The sequence below is a fragment of the Corythoichthys intestinalis genome, chromosome 22 (genome assembly GCF_030265065.1).
Source record: "Corythoichthys intestinalis isolate RoL2023-P3 chromosome 22, ASM3026506v1, whole genome shotgun sequence".
NCBI lineage: Eukaryota > Metazoa > Chordata > Actinopteri > Syngnathiformes > Syngnathidae > Corythoichthys > Corythoichthys intestinalis.
This window is the reverse complement of record NC_080416.1, coordinates 7,614,297-7,635,502: the sequence shown is the minus strand read 5'-3', so window position 1 is coordinate 7,635,502 and position 21,206 is coordinate 7,614,297. Positions and strand designations below refer to the sequence as shown.

Below are 21,206 nucleotides of genomic sequence, written 5' to 3'. Positions count from 1 at the left end.
GATCGGGATCGGATCGGGAGCAAAAAAAACATGATCGGAACAACCCTACTGAAAACAACCATAAATCCACTCAAACCACAATTGTAATAAATGCTTTATACATGCTACAAAAGTCGCAACTGATATTTTGAATGAGCATAAGGTGAAAAAAATTCTCTCACAAGGTTTACTGTAATCATCAGATTGCTGCAAGCCCTCCAGTTGAAATTATTGGGACGCCTATCGTCGTCAATGCCCGGGCCTAAAATTCAAAACCCAATTTTCCCCGTAAGGTCATCTCTTTTAATAACTGTGTTTGTACCTCAACGTCCGGTCGCCATCTTTTCATTTTCTCTACTGTTCTACCTCAAGAAGTACATTTCTCCAAGGTTAAGTGGGGGCAGATAGCTCTATACACAGATCCCACATCAATTTTGAACAGATGGAAAGTTATTAGTGAAGGTTGAATGGGAGGGGGGCAAGAAGTGATTGTGGGACAGCAGGGCAATTGCTACACATTGGCCTCTCACCCAAAATGGATAATTTCTGAACCCATTCGAGGAATCAACTCTGGGCGTGGGTTAGTAATCCTTAACTAAAAGAATTGCTTTTGCACTGACCTAGAAATACTCGCATGATTTGGGCCATGACACCTCTGGAATATTTTGGGAATTGGAACCAAAAATTAAGAACAATGTATTTTCCAACTATAGACAGCTGCTTTTTTTCTCCTCTAATAACGAAGAAGCTAATTTAAGGATTTTTAAGGATTGTGGTGACGTTGCCCCTTTTGGGTGCGTTCAGAAACTACCTACTAGCATGAGTGTTCCATTATCCAACAACACTCAGAGCGTAGCAACGCTCTCACAGTGCATTTCTGAATGCACCTTTGGTGATAGTATTTAACTCATTGGATGCTATTGACAATAAACGTTTTAAACCTTCAAGACTGGCAGTGACTCAGGGGTGTGATAATATATCAGAATGGTGAAATATCACAATACTTCGTATCCCAAAAGGTTATGCTATGTAGTGTTGGAATGTAGTCCGCCCAGCCAAAGCTGCACGGGAACGGCGGCAGCCGAACGGAACTGGTGCTCCGCTGTTTACCGCCCCCGCGAGCCAAACCGGGAAGAAACAAAACCCCGCGCGTTCTTTTCTTATTTTAACCCTTTGTACTGACTCCATGTTTCAAAAGTTTGAAGAAGACTCACCGAAAACAGGTTGACAATTTATTCGTTGACCATGGTCAAAAACAAGGCAAAAACAGACGACAGAGGGACCATTCTGGATCCAAAGCAAGGCTACATAGAAAATGTTTCCGAGCAGCAAATCTGTCTTATCTCAGTGTCCAGTGTTTTTTAAGTCCGTGGCGTAGTGGGCCGGCCGAAGGTGTGTCCGGGCGTTGCTTTGGGATCATCCCTCTCTGGCCGGTTCCGGGCTGTTTAGGTTCATGCGTGGATGGGATGTGGTTTCCACAGCGACCGACGCTGGTCTTGACGTCACAAGCGCCTGCTATCAACTTTGTTATCCGGGCTGGCGCTACTTGTTTTAGGACAAGGCGCGCTGGTCTTTGCACTTGTTCGTTTGTCGGGAGGACTGATTGCCAGAGTTGGTGCGTCAATTTTGCTCGTGGCGCACACGTTGGGCTTCTGTGATAAGATGGCGTTGTGTATCTAGTCTGTTTCTTTAAACTATCGTGTGCTATTTATTTTACATTAGGTGTGTTAGAGTAGTGCAGTCATACAGTGAATATGAGAAATGATACTATTCCCTGATTGATTATATTACGTGTGTTCGAGTAATGCAAACAGTTAGACGGTGCCTACGAGAAACTGTACCATTTTTCCTTTTCCCCCTCATGAGCGCCGATAAGGTGATTCACTTTACTGTGTTCAAGGCCATTGAGTGAAGTCTGCCTAAACTATAGTTAAATGAATGTGTTATACAAATGCAAACAATTACATGGTGTGTGCAAGAACGGTACCTTTTCCCTTCAGTAGAATATCCTAGAATGATTTCCTGACCCTTGTATCGATAATTGTTGTATCGCCATATCATGAGATTGTCATCTTGAGCCTTGTATCGCAAATCATACCGTATTGTGAGGTACCCAGACCTTCCCACACCAGGTCTTTTGAGGCCCCTTTTCGAATTACCCCAAAAAAACAAACTCTCTAGGAAGGGTTAAAAACAGTAGGATTGTCGTTGTTTTTCCTTAGTCTGTATGCTATGTTTTTAAATGCTAAAGTTACTGTGTGGTTATTGTAAAAAAAAAAAAAAATTAGGGCAGACCTGGTCCCGTCTATCACCGTCAATGGCAGCCAATGAGTTAAGAGTGCACTGTCAGAGAATTCTTGCACTTGCGCTATTTGTTCGTCGCTTTGCAAGTGAGACCAATGCATAAAATATGAGTTGTAAAACGGCGGAGCCATTCAAATGCATACACAGTGGAAAGAGGAGGAGGACGGTGACTCAAAAAGTGAAAAGAAGGTGAACAATGCATGAGCGGAACTGAATCAAAGTCAGATGAGAAGAGGGGAAATTAGAAGCTCGGGGGCTCTTGAAACAGAAAGTTTAAAGAAAGGTTGATATGAATAAAAGAAGTTCCAAGGCCGAGTTAAGTTGTGGAACAAAGATCTATACGAAACAAACTAGGAGGAGGGGAGAGATAAGAGAACTTGTCACAAGCAGTGAGACGGCGCTTCAAACACGCCAAGCCGAGCACATTAGAGGCACCCGCCCTTCCCACTTTGAAGCCCCCACGCCAGATTCATGCATTAAACACGCCGACATGAATGCATTCAGGAACAGGTTGGCGCTCCGGCTTTAATCACTTTTCATCCTCGCGCGATATGACATCCTCATTTCTTTTGGCCGCGACATAAAACATTCACCGAAAAGAAAATATAGGCTTAGAGAGAAATGTATGATAATTCAGCACAAATTATGATTGTTTTCGAATTGAATGTCTCGCGTCGTCAATGGCAGCCAGTGAGCTAACATAGACACTATTCTAATGAAACATTTTGGTAGCAAACTGTAGGTTCACTTTTGTTGTTTTTTTCCAACAGTGACACTTTTTTAAAATGATATATTGATTCATGGCAGGAACATATCAATGACCTTTTGGGCTACAAAGTAAAGATGCACCGATACCAGTATTGGCGGAAGTGGGCCGATCCAGCACTAAAATGGTGGTATCGGTGTCAGCGAGTACCAACAAATAGGGCGCTGATACCATTTATCGGTCCGGTATTATAACACTTGACCGTAGCCTTCTTTCTCCTGACACTGACTACATTCTTTCTGTGATCACACGTGATGACTTTGCATGCCAAGCAGCTATCGCTATTGACCTGCTCCAGACCAATGAGAGCGGGCCAATAGCCGCTCTTAACCAATGCCGGGGCAGCTTTTTCATATGGAGGAAAAACACACTACAAGAGGAAAATGTCGGCGGTCTTGAAATATTTCAGCATAGAATCTCCATCGAGTACAATGGCTGTATGCAAGATTTGCGACCTGAAAGTTTCAAGAGGTGAAGTTAAAGGGCAACTGAAGAGCTTTTCGGATTTCGCTCTTGAGTGTTTTACTCAGTTGAATTGTATTAAATGCATCATTCGCTGTCTCAAAAAGTCACATTAAGAAATAATAATAATAATTGACCGCGTAGTTTTTGAGTTATGGCCATAGCAACACCATAGCAACGAGAGACGCACCGCCCTGCCGACCGCTACCTGATGACGTAACTTCCAGGGAGCCTCGCCACCACTCTGAACACGGAAATATAGCACCCCGCTATCCTCGCCAAATATTGCAAACATTTTCTGGGTTTTACTCGCGAGATTTGTCATGCCATCTCGATGTGTAGCGATGAATTGCTCACTGGAAGACTCGAGACTCTCTGAGTGGTCCAAAAAAAAACTCCTGCAAAGGTTTGGACCGTTTTTCAATAACATATCATTCATTTAACCACATTTGGGCTAGCTTTACCATATGTAGATCGGTAGGAGCTGTCCCATTACCTAATATCCAGTTTTAGCTATGTGGAGAGCATGGAAAAATATACAACCATGTAATCGCATTCTCTCAAATAAAAAAAAAAATCACGATGCTAGATTTAGGCTTACCACTCACTCTGCCGTTCGTGAAGTGTCAAGCTGTCAATTGGCGTCATGACGACATCTGCTGTGTCAAGTAAATCGCCGTCATCTGACGCCTCAGGTTCAAACATGTAGGGATTAATTGTATTTCATCTTTCCTGGGAGCCTTTGCCATCGGTAGCGTCACGAAAGAGCGATCCTGAATGGTTACCTTTGGTGGAAATATCACTGACATCATTGTTGCTGCTATGCTAGCTGTGGATAGTCTTCTCTGTTGCGTCGGGGAATCTACGTTACACTTCCGGGTTTGCAAAGAGATCATTAACGGAATGCAAAAAACCTAAAAAAACGCAAATTATCCTTGCAATTACGTGTTGATAATATCATGGTTGTTTTGACGAACTCGTCCAAAGTTTATATTCGTAAAATTACACCAAAATCCGGAAAGGTCTTCAGTTGCCCTTTAAGTCGGCCAGTTTTAATTCCTGAAACCTGATATAACATTTGAAGACGAAACATGTGAAAGAACTAGGGCTGTCAACCGATTAAATGTTTTAATCGAGTTAATCACAGCTTAAAAATTAATCGTAATTCATCGCAATTCAAACCATCTCTAAAATATACCATATTCTTCTGTAAATTATTGTTGGAATGGAAAGAAAAGACAAGACGGATATATACATTCAACATACTGTACATACGTAAGTATTGTATTTGTTTATTATAACAATAAATCCACAAGATGGCATTAAGATTATTAGCATTCTTTCTGTTAAAGGGATCCACGGATAGAAAGACTTGTAGTTCTTAAAAGATAAATGCGAGTACAAGTTATAGTAATTTTATATTAAAACCACTCTTAATGTTTTCGTTTGAATAAAATTCGTAAAACTTTCAAAAAATAAACTAATAGCTCGCCATTGTTGACGTCGCCGAGCGGGACTTCACATGGGCTCCCTGCCGTTCTTCCACAGTTTCTTTAACTACGTAAGGTAGTGATTGAAATACACACAAGGTAAATATTGCCATCTAGTTTATTTGTTGAGCTAAACAAAATGTTTGAATAGAGTTTGACCATAGTCAAAGTTTTATGTGTATTTTGCATAGCTATTTTGATTGGGAATGCCAGTTCACTTTGCATTGAGCGCTCTTCTATTTGTGAACATGATTTTGTTTGAGGGATAGGAATATTATTTTTATTGTGCTTTCAGTAAATGATACTGTAGCGACTTAACTGTTCCGCCCAAATGCATGATGAGAAGTTGGGCAACCATGACTGTCAGTGGTGGCTGCAAATGGTATACTTTCTGTGTTGTGTTCAATGAAGCGTGTTAAGAAAATTATTATCTCCTGTCATTATTCCCCACAATAGTTATGTTTGTTATGAAAGAGTTGCCAAAGCTTATGCCAATAAATGGTGTGGTCCAATGAACGCCTGCGTCCACTCGCATTTCTCTGCCCTTAGCTCTCAATGTGCCAAAAAACGGTCTCATTGTAATCTGTTTGAGGCAATGCATGAGTGGGTCATTCCACGCATGCGTTAAATGCGTCAAATATTTTAATGTGATTAATTAAAAAATTAATTGCCGCCCATTTACGCGATAAATTTGACAGCACTAGAAAGAACACAAAGGGTTTGAGGCTGCAACAGCAGAACTGCTATCCAGAGGAAGAGGGCTGGACCGGAGCAACAATCTCTGGTCAGTTTACGTTGTCTACTTTACTTTTACTGTCTTTTACTGACAAAAATACCGCAGTAATTTGAGACATTTTTCAAAACTCAAAAGTGCTGTAGAAGTAATCAAAATAAGCAAAGCTAAGTTGCTAAATGTGTGTGTGTGTCAGAGAAAGAGTCACTTGTTTGCTGTTTGCATTTGTGTGTAGCTATAGATGGAGCTGAGTTATGCTGCTGCTGGTGCACAAAGAAGGAGGCTAATAGAGAGAAAGGATGTTGTGGTCAATTATTCTTACTTATAATCTTATGAAAGTTTCACTGTTTGGCCTTTGAGAGCCAAAACTCAGGGTTTAAAAAAGTGTATTCAGTTCATTCATTGTATCTTTAAGCCTTACTGTTGCGCTAGTATTATACATATTTTAAATTTATCAAATTTAGCACCATTTTGGCCTTTGAGAGCCAAATGTTTATTTAACTATTGTCACCCATACCAGGTATGCAATATAAAGTTCTACTGGATTCACTTTGTATTAGTCTTTTTCCTGTTTCACGATGGTAAGCAGCAGCCTGACAAAGCCACTATAGCAATGATTTCACATCCAAGTATGTAGCTCTTCATTTAGTACAGGGGTCTCCAAACTTTTTGTAAAGGGGGCCAGATTTGGTGTGGTAAAAATGTGGAGGGCCGACCTTGGCTGACGTCCTTTACGGAGAACAATATATTTAAGAAAATTTTAGCAAGCCATTCTGTGTGTCACATTTGCTTTATTATTATTTTTTAAATTAATTTAGGGCTGTCAAAATGATCGCGTTAACAGGCGGTAATTAAATTTTTTAATTAATCACGTTAAAATATTTGACGCAATTAACGCACATGCCCCGCTCAAACAGATTAAAATGACAGCACAGTGTCATGTCCACTTGTTACTTGTGTTTTTTGGTGTTTTGTCGCCCTTTGCTGGTGCTCGGGTGCGACTGATTTTATGGGTTTCAGCACCATGTGCATTGTGTAATTATTGACATCACAAATGGCAAGCTACTATTTTATTTTTTGATTGATAATTTTACAGATTTTATTAAAACGAAAATATTAAGAGGGGTTTTAATATAAAATATCTATAACTTGTACTAACATTTATCTTTTAAGAACCACAAGTCTTTCTATCCATTGATCGCTTTAACAGAATGTTAATGTTAATGCCATCTTGTTGATTGTTATAATAAACAAATACAGTACTTATGTACAGTATGTTGAATGTATATATCCGTTTTGCGTCTTATCTTTCCATTCTCACAATAATTTATAGAAAAATATGGCATATTTTATAGATGATTTGAATTGCGATTAATTACGATTAATTAATTTTTAAGCTGTGATTAACTCGATTTAAAAAATTTTTAATCGTTTGACAGCCCTAAATCAATTATTTCAACAATCTCGCGACTAGCCTTTGTGGCGTTCTCTTTTGACTCTCGGGCTCTTAGCTAGCTTAGCTAACTAGCTTCAAGTTGCTTCAATTTCTCGCCATGTATCTTCCCTGTAATCTTGTCGTACATATCAGCGTGTCTTGTTTGGTAATATCGCCTCACATTGAACTCTTTAAAAACGGCAACTGTCTTTTTGCAAATGACGCAGACACAGTTGTTGCGTATTTTAGAGAAGAAATAGTCCAATTTCTACCTATCCTTTCTCTTTTTTTGTTGATTGTCGCCATTTTAGAAATGGGGAATAAAGGGTAACACAGGGTAATGTTGCTTAGAGTGCTGCTGCCTTTTAGTGGGTAAATGAGGAGCAGCATTTAGTGTGTAAGCTACTTCATATGCTGGTAACAGTACTGCTGACTAATTTATTAAGTCTGTGTACGGGCCAGACGTTATTGATTTTATGACCGAGGCTGGGGGCCGGACGGAATTTGACCACGGGCCGCATTTGGCCCCCGGGCCAGACTTTGGACATGTCTGATTTATTATATATATTTCAAACGAAGTTACATCGGTATCGGCCGATACTGCATAGCCAGATATCGGGGCCAAAAAAATGGTATCGGTACAACATTACTACATAGTATCGCTATACTGTTTATCTTCTTTTTAATATATTTTCACACCCCGAAATCCACATACGTGGATATCATCTTTCATGTGGTCATGTAGGCAACAATAGAAACATTTGATCTAATTCAAGCATGCCCCACATGATTTAAAATGGGATGCTCACATATTTGGACGCCAGGTCTAACTAAGTCATAATTACTATTATTACAGGCTCAAAGCTAGTGGTTATTGTTGTTGGTTTGTACACTATATGTTTGAGGTATTCCTCTGTTATTAATGGACAGAACACAATGAGCTTTGGTAGGTGTATTCTAGGTCTGTATATATTTTGATCCTTGGGACTCGATTTTTATTTTTTTGTATCATGACTGATTGATTAATTGTGAAACTATAGTTTGGAGTTAGATGTCGGAATAGTTATCGTAAACGAATGTTCATTCCTTCCTCCCATTCAAAATGGGTTGGATGAGAAGCGCCATTAATGGCAGCCAGTGACTTCAATGAATGCCCTATAAACGGTTTAACTTCCTAAATTAACTCACCGACTGCCATTGAGTCCATTTACTTCTTACCACATGTTGCTGGACGGGCCAGCCAAATAAAAATATCAGATGCCCTTCCCAAAAGAGCATGTTAATTTTTTTTCCACTCTCAGGAGACAGTGAATTATTTAAAGTGAAGGCAGGTGGAAGAGATGACTAACAGAAGTGGGGGACGCTGCTCGGGAAGAGATGGATGGGTTGGGGGAGCAGGAGGACCAGATGGGCAAAACGGGCACACAGCCAAGGAGATTGGCTATATGGAGAAATGGTGACAAATGTGGGAAGTCATCAACATTTTAAATTAAGGAAGGGATTATTCATTGATTTAAGATAATTGGTAAGGACCTGAAATTAAAAAAAAAAAGTGGCTGTAAAAGTTGGAAACAAGGAAACAATTAGGATTTAAGCCTTCACGTAAAGTAGCATAGAGTAACATAACCTCATGTAACGTAACACTACAGTATAGGAATAGGAAGTAATAATAATAAAAGAATATATTTGCGTTTTGTAAACTAGTGTGAATATTGATCCAACCCATTCTAAATGAAATTAAATATAATTGCTGCAAAATTGTCCTGTTTTAATAGTTATAAACTAAATAGCATTTATATGACAGTTTAAGAAAACAAGCAGAACATATTTGACATTATGAACAGCTGGACTTGAAATGATTAGAATTTGTAGCGCCAAGACAACAGGCAAATAAGGGCAGAATAGATACAGGACACCTTCTGACCACAGAAGCCCAACAGCCCGCATTATGCAGCAAGATTGACGCCGACAAGCAGGTGATAGGCAAGACATCTACAAGCCCACGTCTGCACCACCAAATCCCGCAATCAGCTCTTCTGGACAGTCCAGAAAAAATGGCGGGACATCTTGTCTTGCCAAAAGGAACATCTGATAACGAGGAACACGCGACTGAGAAGTTGACACTGGCGTTGAGGTGGCATAATCCTTAACTCTCTAATCCGTAACTCTAGTTGCCCGAACAACAGTAAACCCCAAAACCCTCCTGCCTAATCCACACAGAGAATAATCCTCAACAACTCCCAAACACACCCTTCTTCCAGACCACAGCCCGCCTCACCAGAGCCTTTAAAAAGCTGAATGTTTAACTAATCGTTGTCATTTATCTCTGGAATCTTTTGTTGACATGTGATGTGGTGACCCTGGATCCAGTTTTCCCTTCTCGTCTGGGTCTCTCTTTGCTGTATGATTGCTGCCTACTTGAAATAAATTGTTAATTTGTGTTTCGAAGCTTTTTTCCAGGCTTTAAAATGGAGTCAGTAAGAAGGGGTTAAAACTAGGGCTGTCCCAAACGACAAATTTCCTCCCGATTAGTCAGCAGACTATTTTTACGATTAATCGACTAATCTAATTAATCTAACTAACAAATCAACGACTTCCTCCTCAGGAAGGCGGCGATGTGCATAAAAACACCGAGAGACGTCGGATGGCTCTTTATAGATACTTTTATTGACCAAAACAAAAACGTGGGGGATGCAGCCACACAACTCCGCGCAACCTGCGAACTTTTTCAACTTACCGATCTCGCTCCCTCTCTTGCTCGCCCACTTTCGTCCCATTTGCTCAATCTGACAATGCCGGTCACATTGAATTAACAGCGGCCCGCTTGGGGGTGCCAGTAACAACCGCTTGCATTGCGAGCACCCGCCATTCTAAATTTTATTCGCATGTAATTTTTTTTTTACCCGTCATTACCCGTCGACGGTATGTTTTGCCCGTCGACACATTTACGTCATCGACAACGTCCACAATGTCGACTGGTCGGGACAGCTCTAGTTAAAACTAAGGTGAACACGTAGAGTTTGGCCTTTTGGCCAGGTTGTCGGAGTTCCGCTGACCCGATTCGTTGGAATTGTACTAGCACGGTTCCGACGGTTCGGCTGGCGTGATTCCGGTAACTGGCTAAAACATCAGATTCCTTCATAGGTTAAGAACTGCTGCACTAGTACCTTCTTTTTCCTGACCTAGAACTCTACAAGTACAAGCGCGCTGATGAAAACATGACGGGGGACAACTCGAGAACAACCCAATCACCTCCAAACAGTCCTGAAGTGTATCTTATACTGTTAGGATGAAAATTAAACGTGCTTCTGCGTCCTCGGGAGGGCACAGGGGGTAAATAGGTCAGAGAAGTGATGATGTGAAGTGGGGAAAAAAGTCAAGGAGAGCGACAGGAAGGAACAGCGGGGTGGCCGAAACGCCACGAGCCGCGTTGTTGAGCAGCAAACAACACAAAGATAAGAGAATCCGCTAAAGGCACACACGCAGTAATTACATAGCAAAGAGCGAGGCGGCCTTAATTAGAAAAGGAAGTACGAGTGAAACACATGCGCAGAAAAGCGAGGTGAATTATTACATAATTTATTTTGCCTTTAGACCGGAGCGTCTGCTGGTGTTTCATCATTTCATAATGAGACTGGAGAACATGTGTGCAGTGCAAAGCCGTAGATATACGATAAAGACAGCCAGTAAAAGCGAGAAATAGTCCACTTTTTTTTTCATTTTCCATTCTTTTACGTCTTCATTTCACACGGAGAAGCTGAGCGAGCACATATGCAAATTGTTGGAACTGGAGGCAGGTCTTCCGTGTTCATTAGAGGGAGCAAAATACTCCACGGTTATCTATACCGTACATTCAATTTCAAGTGTCGGAGGGAAATGACCCTGAGCTTTTTAACAGAATGTACGTTGGCGACAATTAGATGGCCGGTGCCGCTGAAGGCCAAAACGGAGAGCGAGAAGGTTGGATTTGATTTTTTTTTTCCTTGAGAGGTTTTAGTCAAAGGCCGTTTTTCTCGGGAAACCTTTAGTAAAAGGTTTTGAAGTTTGAGCCTGCGAGATAAGATTTTTTTGAGTCAATATTTTTTTCCCTGTGCAATCTAGAACGATTGTGTGCGTTTTGTTTTTTTTCTCGCAGCTTAGTTCCAAGTGAACTGTGTCATTTACCAGACATAATTTTACATATCTGTACATGTCAAACTCAAGGCCCGGGGGTCAGATCTGGTGTGCCTCATCATTTTGTGTGGCAGGCGAAAAAACAAATTACCGTATTGGACCGAATATAAGACGGTGTTTTTTGCATTGAAATAAGATTGAAAAAGAGGGGGTCGTCTTATACTCGCGGTCTAGAAATTATACCCATTCACGATGCTAGATGGTGCCAGATATCATTGAAGCGATGTTCTGTCACTACAGATCTCAGCTACTCTCAAGTTTAACCAGTTTGCATTATTTCATTGCAATGTTTTTCCTTATTCAGATTTGTTTCAAGACTGCCGTTACGGTTAGACTTCACTTTGATGGTGATTGCAGTCATTGCAATTTTGTTGTTTTATCACAATAGATTGGTTTATTTACATTTCAAAAAACAGAATTCATTTACGAATGTGATTGCACTTTGGTTTATATATTTAAATGTTTAGATATTAAGATTTGAATGAGGCAAAATAACATGCTTTTTCTCTCAAATATGTTGTTATAATAATTTGTTTCAGATTTACTGTAATTATTTTCAGTATAAAAATTTGGTGTTCAAAAAGTCTTTTTTCAAACTTGAGTCTTGAAAAAGAGGGGGTCGTCTTATAATCAGGGCCGTCTTATATTCGGCCCAATACGGTATAAGAAGAAGATGTATACGTAGTAGAAGTCGTAGTAGAATAAGTAGAAGTAGTAGAAAAAGCAGAAGATTTGTAAGTAGATGTATAAGTATTAGAGTCGTAGCAGTAGTAGAAGAATACGTAGTAATAGTAGTAGTAGAAGTAGTAGAAGAAGCAAAAGCCGTATAAGTAGATGTATAGATTGTAGAAGTAGTAGTGGAAGCAGAAGACGTAGTTAAAGTAGTAGCAGAAGAAGTCAAAGTAGTAATACAGGTCGTAGTAGATTAAGTAGAAGTAATAGAAGCAGACGACATAGTAGAAGAAGATGTATAAGTAGTAGAAGTATGAGTAGTAGTAATAGAACAAGTTGAAGTAGTAGTAGTAGTAGAAGTTGTGGTAAAATAGTAGAAGCAGAAGCTGTATAAGGGGTACAAGTTATAGTAGTAGCAGTATTAGTAGAAGTACGGTAGTAGTCGTAGTATAAGTCGAAGTAGTCAAAGAAGAAGCAGAAGATGTATAGACCCTACCCACCGACGTCACAAAATCACGTGATCGCTGTATTGTTCCGCCCCCTTGTCCGTCATTTTGTGTCTGTATTATCAATGGTCTCAATTGATCGAGCAATTTATAATGCATTTCATGGAAGACCCGGTGCTTTCGGATGCCGTAAACTCACTTGATGCGTTGCATAAAAGGCGTTATGTGGAAAAGCTTCAGTTTATCCATTCGGCATATCCATATTTGATGCCTAAATCGATGTTTTTCGACCCGCTGTATTCGCTGAATTTGCCTAACATCTGCTAGCTACCCTGATATTTACAACTATCTTTTCCACACAAAATCAGCCTATTCTCACGAAAGTTTGAAAAACTTTAAGAGCTTGGAAGCTTATAAATGCTTCGTTGCTGGTTGGGTGAAACAGGTCCTCGTCCACGAAAATTCGGCAGGAATCTATCTTGTGCTTGGAAAGGTGAGTTACGAAATTTTCAATTCAAAATCTTTTGTTCTCGCTAACATCCACTGTCAAGTCTAATGTATTTCATGTCATTTGTCAATGGAGCTAGGGCTTTTAATGTTTATATGGTTTAGCGATAGCACTCTCACTACATACATACGTGTATGTTGTCGGCGATTAGCCTAGCAATGATCTTAATTGTGGTTGTCAGCCCAAAACCCTCTAACTATATATTAAATGCATCTTACCAGATATAAAATGACTACTACATAATCTGTGGTAATCGTTTGGAGCCCAGTTTTCTCGTCGAATTGCAGCAGCCCATCTCGGTCTCTCGGAATCCGGTAGAACTTCAAGTCTCTCCGTCTGTCTTCTCTGTTATTGCAACCGACCGCCACACACGCCTTCACCATTTTGATTATTAATGTTAACGAGCAGAAAAACACGCCGTAAATAGGAGGAATGTACGTAGCCGTAACAGGTAAACATGATGTGTTGACGGACAATTGGGCGGCACCAGTCAGGAGGGCGGAGTTGTGACGTCACGTGGGTAGGGTCTAAAGGTATAATTAGTAGTAGTAGTAGTAGTAGACAAGTTATAAATAAATAACAAGTTAAAGTCGTAGTAGAATAAGAAGTAGAAGTAGTAGAAGAAGCAGAAGATGTCTAAATAGAAGAAGCAGAACACCAAAGTACAGTACGTGATTCTTTTTTTTTTTAAACATCCCTCCAGGCGGTCTAAAAAAAAAAAAAAAAAAATCACAATTACATTTTTATATATTAACCACTATTGCTACTGGCAACTCCTCATTAATCCAGTGACTCTGTTGTCTAAACGTGGCCGTTACATTGCACGTGCTAATAATCCTCTCCTCGCCAACAAAGCTCACACCGTTATCAGTAGCTACTCACAGGCTGTTCAATAATATTGACTTGCATTGAGACACTTAGTGCATTCGCACTTGCTTGGTTACACACATGTAGATGACACAGATGTTAAAAACAGACAGGGATTGTAGGGATCTCCCGATCACATAATGCATGCGAGAATCCAATCTCCTATGAAAAGGACATAATCGGGCCCGATTTCCAATCATGTGATCAGATTATGTCTTCCTTCTTCAAAGTGCACATAATAATCCGCCCGGTGACGACAACCCAAACGGAGCTGTGAAAACTTAATATTTCACTTTTTCTCTCCTCTGACAAAACATTCAAAAAGTGTCCGAGCGGCTTGACGTCAGCGCCTCGCCCACCCGACCCGCACAGCTGATGCCCGAGTGGGAACGCTCGAGCATGTGTGGTTTTGGCCGCGTGTAAATGCCAGGAGTGAAGCTGTAGTTTGCAACAGAATGAGGGCACAGTACATTAGTCACTATGTGCACCCACAGAAACGCATTGTGGCGCCTCGACGCTCCGTGGAGCGCGCCTGCTGATATGCGCAACAATGGCCTGGTTTGTTTTTTGCATCTTTTTTGGATGCGCGCATATATTGGGGCGAGATGACGGATGCCATGCGGCACTCGCTGATGTCAAAAGCAAACAAAGGGAGCCTGTCGAGGCATCTTATTTTTCATGAATTTGGTTATAAATAATAAGCTTTTTCTATATTTCATGCATGCATATGTACTGTATAAAAACGCATAGTGTCGGGCTGCTACCATACACTGTAATTTTCGGAATATAAACTGCTACTTTATCCCCTAGCTTTGAACCTTCCGGCTTTTAGTCCAGTGTGGTTTATGTATGGATTTTCACAACCTAATGAGCTTTATGTCTTTTGGTGAAAATATCCAATAATACAATGTGTACCTGTGGCTTATGATCCAGTCCATCTTGAATCTTAAATTATTTATTAAGTGGCCCTAATACTTCAATAATAGAAATTAAATAAACAAAATAATAATAATACTACATTTTATTTAGGGCTGTCAAACGATTAAAATTTTCTAATCGAGTTAATCACAGTTTAAAAATTAATTAATCGTAATTAATCGCATTTCAAACCATCTCTAAAATATGCCATATTTTTCTGTAAATTATTGTTGGAATGGAAAGATAAGACACAAGACAGATATATACATTCAACATACTGTACATAAGTACTGTATTTGTTTATTATAACAATAAATCAACAAGATGGCATTAACATTAACATTCTGTTTAAGCGATCTATGGATAGAAAGACTTGTAGTTCTTAAAAGATAAATGTTAGTACAAGTTATAGAAATTTTATATCAAAACCCCTCTTAATGTTTTCGTTTTAATATAATTTGTAAAATTTTCAATCAAAAAAAAAACTAATAGCTTGGCATTGTGGATGTCAATAATTACACAATGCTCAATGTGCATAAAATCAATCGCACCAAGGCGCCAGCAGAGGGAGACAAAAAACACAAGTAAAAAGTGGACATGACACTGCTGTCATTTTAATCTGTTTGAGCGGGGCATGTGCGTTAATTGCGTCAAACATTTTAACGTGATTAATTAAAAAAAAAAAAATTATAATTTAAAAAAATAATTACCGCCCGTTAATGCCCTAATTTTATTTATAATGCACTTTACATTTGAAAAACAAATCTCAAACTGCACATTGCCAAAAAAAATAAAAATAAAAAGACTAAGAATAAAAGAGTAAAAGGAAAACAGACAGAAGCACAGATATTAAAATAGTAAAATAAAATTAACGAAATAAAATTAGCTAGAATAAGCTTTTTAAAAAAGGTTTTAGTCCTTTTTTGCAAACATTTTCAAAATACACTATTACAACATCACTTTAATTAAACGAATAGTCAAAGCAATAAAATTTAATTCTAATATTTTTTTCTAAGCGAATACTCGAGTTAACTGATTAACCGCTGCAGTACTACTTACAACAGATGTCATTTAGTGTTATCCGGCAAATTATCTCACTTGTCAATGGATGTATAAGATCCGAGGTGTACATAAATGGAGTTAGTGACATATTTTGCCGGATTGCGCTTAATGTCATCTGTCATAAGCATTCAATATTGCCCATGATCGTGTCATGTCATAATAATGACTGTCTTATGACAGTTTTATGACACCACTGTCAAATAAAATGTTACCTATTAACCCAAATAAATCAATAAACAAGCCGCACTGGACTATAAACCGCAGGATTCAAAATGAAGGAAAAAAGTAGCGGGTTATAGTCCGAAAATTACGGTATTAGCTCATACGAAGAAGAGCGCATGCGCACACATGAAGGAGAGCCCACGCGCTCCCACGAAGAAGTCGCGCAGCCAAGTGAGAGAATGGAAAGATCATGGCTGCAAGCCTGCGCACACATTTGTTGCTTGTGAAGCCTCCACAGAGGCAACACCTGCATATAACACCTTTTGTACTGTTTATTTTGCGTTTTCAATTCTTGTCAAATACCTGGGGCGAGTTCATGTGATTGTTTCTGATGATGCGCCGACGCTAACCGATACATACTAATCGTTTGTGTGGATTGAATTGCTGCTATTGAAGATGAAAACGATTTTATTTCATTTTTATTTTAGTTTCATTCTACAAGTGTTGATGTCATGAGCAGCTGAAAAAAGTCAGCAAACCACACGGACGTCTGACATCGTTATTTCGAAGCTTAGCTCGCCGTCTCGCTAGGACTTAGCTCCAACGTCTTGGCGAGGACAGTACAATGATGCATAATACATGTTTTTGGATAGTTATTTTGAGATTTGGAGGGTAGTTAGGGGTACTTAACGGGTCCATTCCGATTCACACGGAAATCCGGGTTGCGTTGCCAGCGTAGGAACCTGTATTTTGATATAGTTTACTATGGATGTCCCGCCCTCCACCAATTAGCCAATTACGAGTTCAGTTCCGTGTCTGCGCCCAGGTTGTCAGAGCTCAGTAAACTGTAGGCTAATGAAAGGTGCTATAAAATACTGAGACAAGTGACTTAAAAATTATAGCAGACCATATTTTTGACACTAATCCATCATAAGTAGCGACAGAGAAGGCTTAAAAATTTAAGTAGATCTTAATTAGTCAATTTCGCAGCATCCTCTGCCCCACCTACAAGCAAATCTCCAAACACATTCATAATGAGCCGCAGAATTTTCGCACTTTGCTAGCAGGCACAAGAAAGCAAGGCATAATCATCAATTATGCTAAACAAATGCTTAAAAAAAGTGGGCGTTCACTGATGCAATATTTTGGATGGAATAACTACAAAATGGTAAAACAGCTAGATCTGAACATGTGTTCTACATTACATTAGTGCAGTATTTTTCCTTTTTTGACATGGTCACCATGAGCTCCATCATCTTCTGTCTGACACTCTTAGCAGTGCATCTACCACCACAAACATTTCCTTCAAGCAAGAGACACATTTTAACCTTTAGATTTACAGTACATTGCCATTTTCTCCGTCTAAAAACACCAAAAAGGGACAAATTTATTCATCTTTTCACAAATTGCGTCAGTGCTTGCCAAGACTGTTCCCTCTACCAATCCAACACATATTCGCTGATCTCCACATTTTAGTTCTAATCAACGACATTTATAGACACTCGTTACGTCACATCAATACTTCCATATCATCCTATTTAAATGGATGGTTTCATCCACCAAACTTGTGCTTTTCCTACCTTCACAGCTGCTGTGTCCCTCCTCGTAGCCGGCGCTGCAACTGCATTTCCCGATGGGCACCAGCCATTCCCCTTCGGCGCTGCAATGCATTCTGGGAGGGCTGTCGGCGTCCACCTCAGAGTTGTTGACGCAGCTGCCGCGCACTTCCACCAGCGTGGAAAAAGCCGCCTCGGCCACCGTGTCGGGAAAAATGGCCAGGTTCTGGACGGTGGCCAGGCAGCGCTTGTAGTACACGCGCACGGCCACCAGGGCAACGCAGGCGCCCACGTCCTGGAAAGCCAGGTGGAAGCCTCTCCGGTTGAGGTGACCGATCTCCCGCACCTCCGTGTTCAGCTTCATCTTGCGCTCGCCCAAATCGCCTTGCGTGAAGCTCTCGTCAGCAGCGATGGTGTCGATTTTGGTGTAGCGGTCCTCCTTGGTCACGCCGCCGAGATCCCGGTCCGATTCCACATAGAGGAGGTTGAACGTCTCCTTGCAGGTGCCCGCCACGCCGGGAATGCTATTGCAGTCGCGGAGGGTAAACTGGAGCTCCACGAAGATACGCTGGCCACCCCGACGGGCCACCCAGCCCGTTTGAAGCCAGTTGTTTTGCTGGGTCGGTTCCATCACGTTGCACACCTGGTAGGTCCGGATGGGCTTGTACTTTTCATCTACGCCGCTTATCTCTTCCCACTGGAGGGGAAAAATTCAAGAGAGACAATAACGATATTAAAAACAAACCATGAAAGTAGGGATGTCCCGATCCAATCACATGATCGGAAATCGGGCTGAGCCCACCATTTTTCAGAGGATCGGAATCGGGTGAAAAAGATTGGGTTTTTAAATCGAAATTATCTATATTTGTTTTTCTGCTTCATGGTAATACAGTCTCTCACTCTACCTCCTGCTGCTTTTCTTAGTCAGCAATGCACTGGAATTTTCTTGTTAAAGTTAATGATGATTGACAGGTGATAAAGAGCTACCTTCAAAGGCGGTGAATCCGTCAATCATCTTTTGGCTTGTTAAACACTAGCGGTAATAGTAGAGGTGGGAATCTTGGGGCACTTCACGATTCAATTACGATTACGATTCAGAGGCTACGATTTCGATTATAAATCGCTTATTGATGCACAACCCCACCCCAGCTATTAGCTGCTTTTAATGTTCCTGTTTAATGTTCGCCATGTGAACGTTTTAAAACTGTTTCATCATTTTAAAATAGATTTAAGTCAAGCTTTTGCCGATTTAGGAGTGTTTTAGATTGTTAATTAGGTTCACTCGGAAGGTTCGCGACAACAGCGCCTTCCTGAGAAGTCCACTGCTTTAAGATGGCAGCTGTTTACTAACAGCGACGAGTCTGTCATTTTGCATCTAGTTCTATAAACATTTGATATCTACAGTGGGGAGAACAAATATTTGATACACTGCCGATTTTGCTGGTTTTCCCACTTGCAAAGCATGTAGAGGTCTGTAATTTGTATCATAAGTTCTCGTCAACTGTGAGGGACGGAATCTAACACAAGAAAAAACAGAAAATCACATAGTATGATTTTTAAATGATAAATTTGCATTTAATTGCATGAAATAAGTATTTGTTACATCACAAAAATCGAACTTAATATTTGGTACAGAAACCTTTGTTTGCTATTACAGATACCAAACGTTTCCTGTAGTCCTTGACAAGGTTTGCACATACTGCAGCAGGGATTTTGGCCCACTCCTCCATGCAGATCTTCTCCAGAGCCTTCAGGTTTCGGGGCTGCTGCCGGGCAACACGGACTTTCAGCTCCCTCAATAGATTTTTGGTCAGGTTCAGATCTGGTGACTGGCTAGGCCACTCCAGGACCTTAAGATGCTTCTTACGGAGCCACTCTTTAGTTGCCTTGGCTGTGTGCTTTGGGTCGTTGTCATGCTGGAAGACCCAGCCACGACCCATCTTCAGGGCTCTCACTGAAGGAAGGAGGTTGTCAGCCAAGATCTGGCAATACATAGCCCCATCCATCCTCCCCACAATACGGTTCAGTCGTCCTGTACCCTTGGCAGAGAAGCAGCCCCAAAAAAATGATGTTTCCTCCTCCATGTTTCATCGTTGGGATGGTGTTCTTGGGGTTGTACTCATCCTTCTTTTTCCTCAAAACACGACGAGCCGAGTTTAGACCATAAAGTTCAATTTTGGTCTCCTCCGACCACATGACCTTCTCCCATTGCTCTTCTGGATCATCCAGATGGTCAGTGGCAAACTTCAGATGTGTCTGGACATGCACTGGCTTCAGCAGCGGGACCTTACGTGCGCTGTAGGATTTTAATCCATGACGGCGTAATGTGTTTCCAATGGTTTTCTTCGAGACTGTGGTTCCAGCTCTCTTCAGGTCATTGACCAGGTCCTGCCGTGTAGTTCTGGGCTGATCACTCACCTTCCTCATGATCAGTGATGCCCCACGAGCTGGAGCCCCAGAACGAGGCAGATTGACCGTCAACTTGAACTTCTTCCATTTTCTAATAATCGCTCCAACAGTTGTTACCTCCTCACCAAGCTGCTTGCTTATTTTCCTGTAGCCCATCCCAGCCTTGTGCAGGTCTATTATTTTATCCCTGATGTCCTTACACAGCTCTTTGGTCTTGGCCATTGTGGAGAGGTTGGAGTTTGTTTGTTTGAGCATGTGAACAGGTGTCTTTTATACAGGTAACAAGTTCAAACAGGTGCAGTTACTCCCAGTAATGAGTGGAGAACAGGAGGGGGTCTTAAAAAAAAAACTAGGAGCCGAAATATTTACTAGCTGGTAATGTATCAAATACTTATTTCATGCAGTTAAATACAAATTTATTATTTAAAAATTATACAATGTGATTTTCTGGATTTTTGTATTAGATTCCATCCGTCACAGTTGAGAACTTATGATACAAATTACAGACCTCTACATGGCTCGCAAGTGGGAAAACCAGCAAAATCGGCAGTGTATCAAATACTTGTTCTCCCCACTGTACCGTAGCATTATGTTGGCGTAGTTTGTAGCAACATGGGCGTTGTTTTTAGCAGCTGTGGGCCGCAGTCAGGTATTATCATTTTTTTAAATCTAGCGGAGTTCTGGATGTTTACTCTCGGTCCGTTCCTAATTGTGTCCCAAAGACCACGCTGACTGTGTTTTAGTTCCGCTTTACTTCGCATATTTAAATCATTGGAATATGGATGTTTGTGACTCGTTTCTCGAATCTTCAGCGGCCGAATCACGAATGATCTAAGAATCGCAAATTTTTTTAAGCAGCAGTGTGCTGTGGCAACTAGTGTGTGTGTGTGTGTGTGTGTGTCAGCACCTGTTTTAGCAGAGAGTGGACTCACTCAATGAAGCCTTTAATCAAGATAAGCATTTTTCTAAGTAATTTGTTTTTGAAAAATAATTATAAAAATAATTCACATTATTAAGGCAGCATGGTGGGACAGTAACATGTTTAAAACTTTTTTGGTGAGGGGAACGAGACTTTTTTCAGTATCTGATTCAGCTGCAAAAATATGTGATCGGGACATCCCTACATGGATGGGTTTCTTTTTTGTTATTCACTCATTTGCTGCCATTGACGGCGATAGATGTCAAATCCGTTTGAACTGGGAGAGGCTGGAAGCAATTTTAAGTGGGTCATTTAAGCACTGCAGGTGTTTTATTTTCTGATGAG

The 21,206-nt window shown here is 40.6% G+C and overlaps 1 protein-coding gene across 2 annotated transcripts in view; it reads right to left on the bottom strand.

Annotated features, from left to right (window-relative positions):
* Positions 1-21,206, bottom strand: part of LOC130910911 (ephrin type-A receptor 7-like) — a 747,396-nt gene that overhangs the window by 246,550 nt on the left and 479,640 nt on the right. For both annotated transcript variants that reach the window (XM_057828557.1, XM_057828559.1), the window contains one exon: positions 17,558-18,230. In XM_057828557.1, coding sequence (XP_057684540.1) covers positions 17,558-18,230 — 673 coding nt within the window. The remainder of the gene's footprint in view (positions 1-17,557; positions 18,231-21,206) is intronic.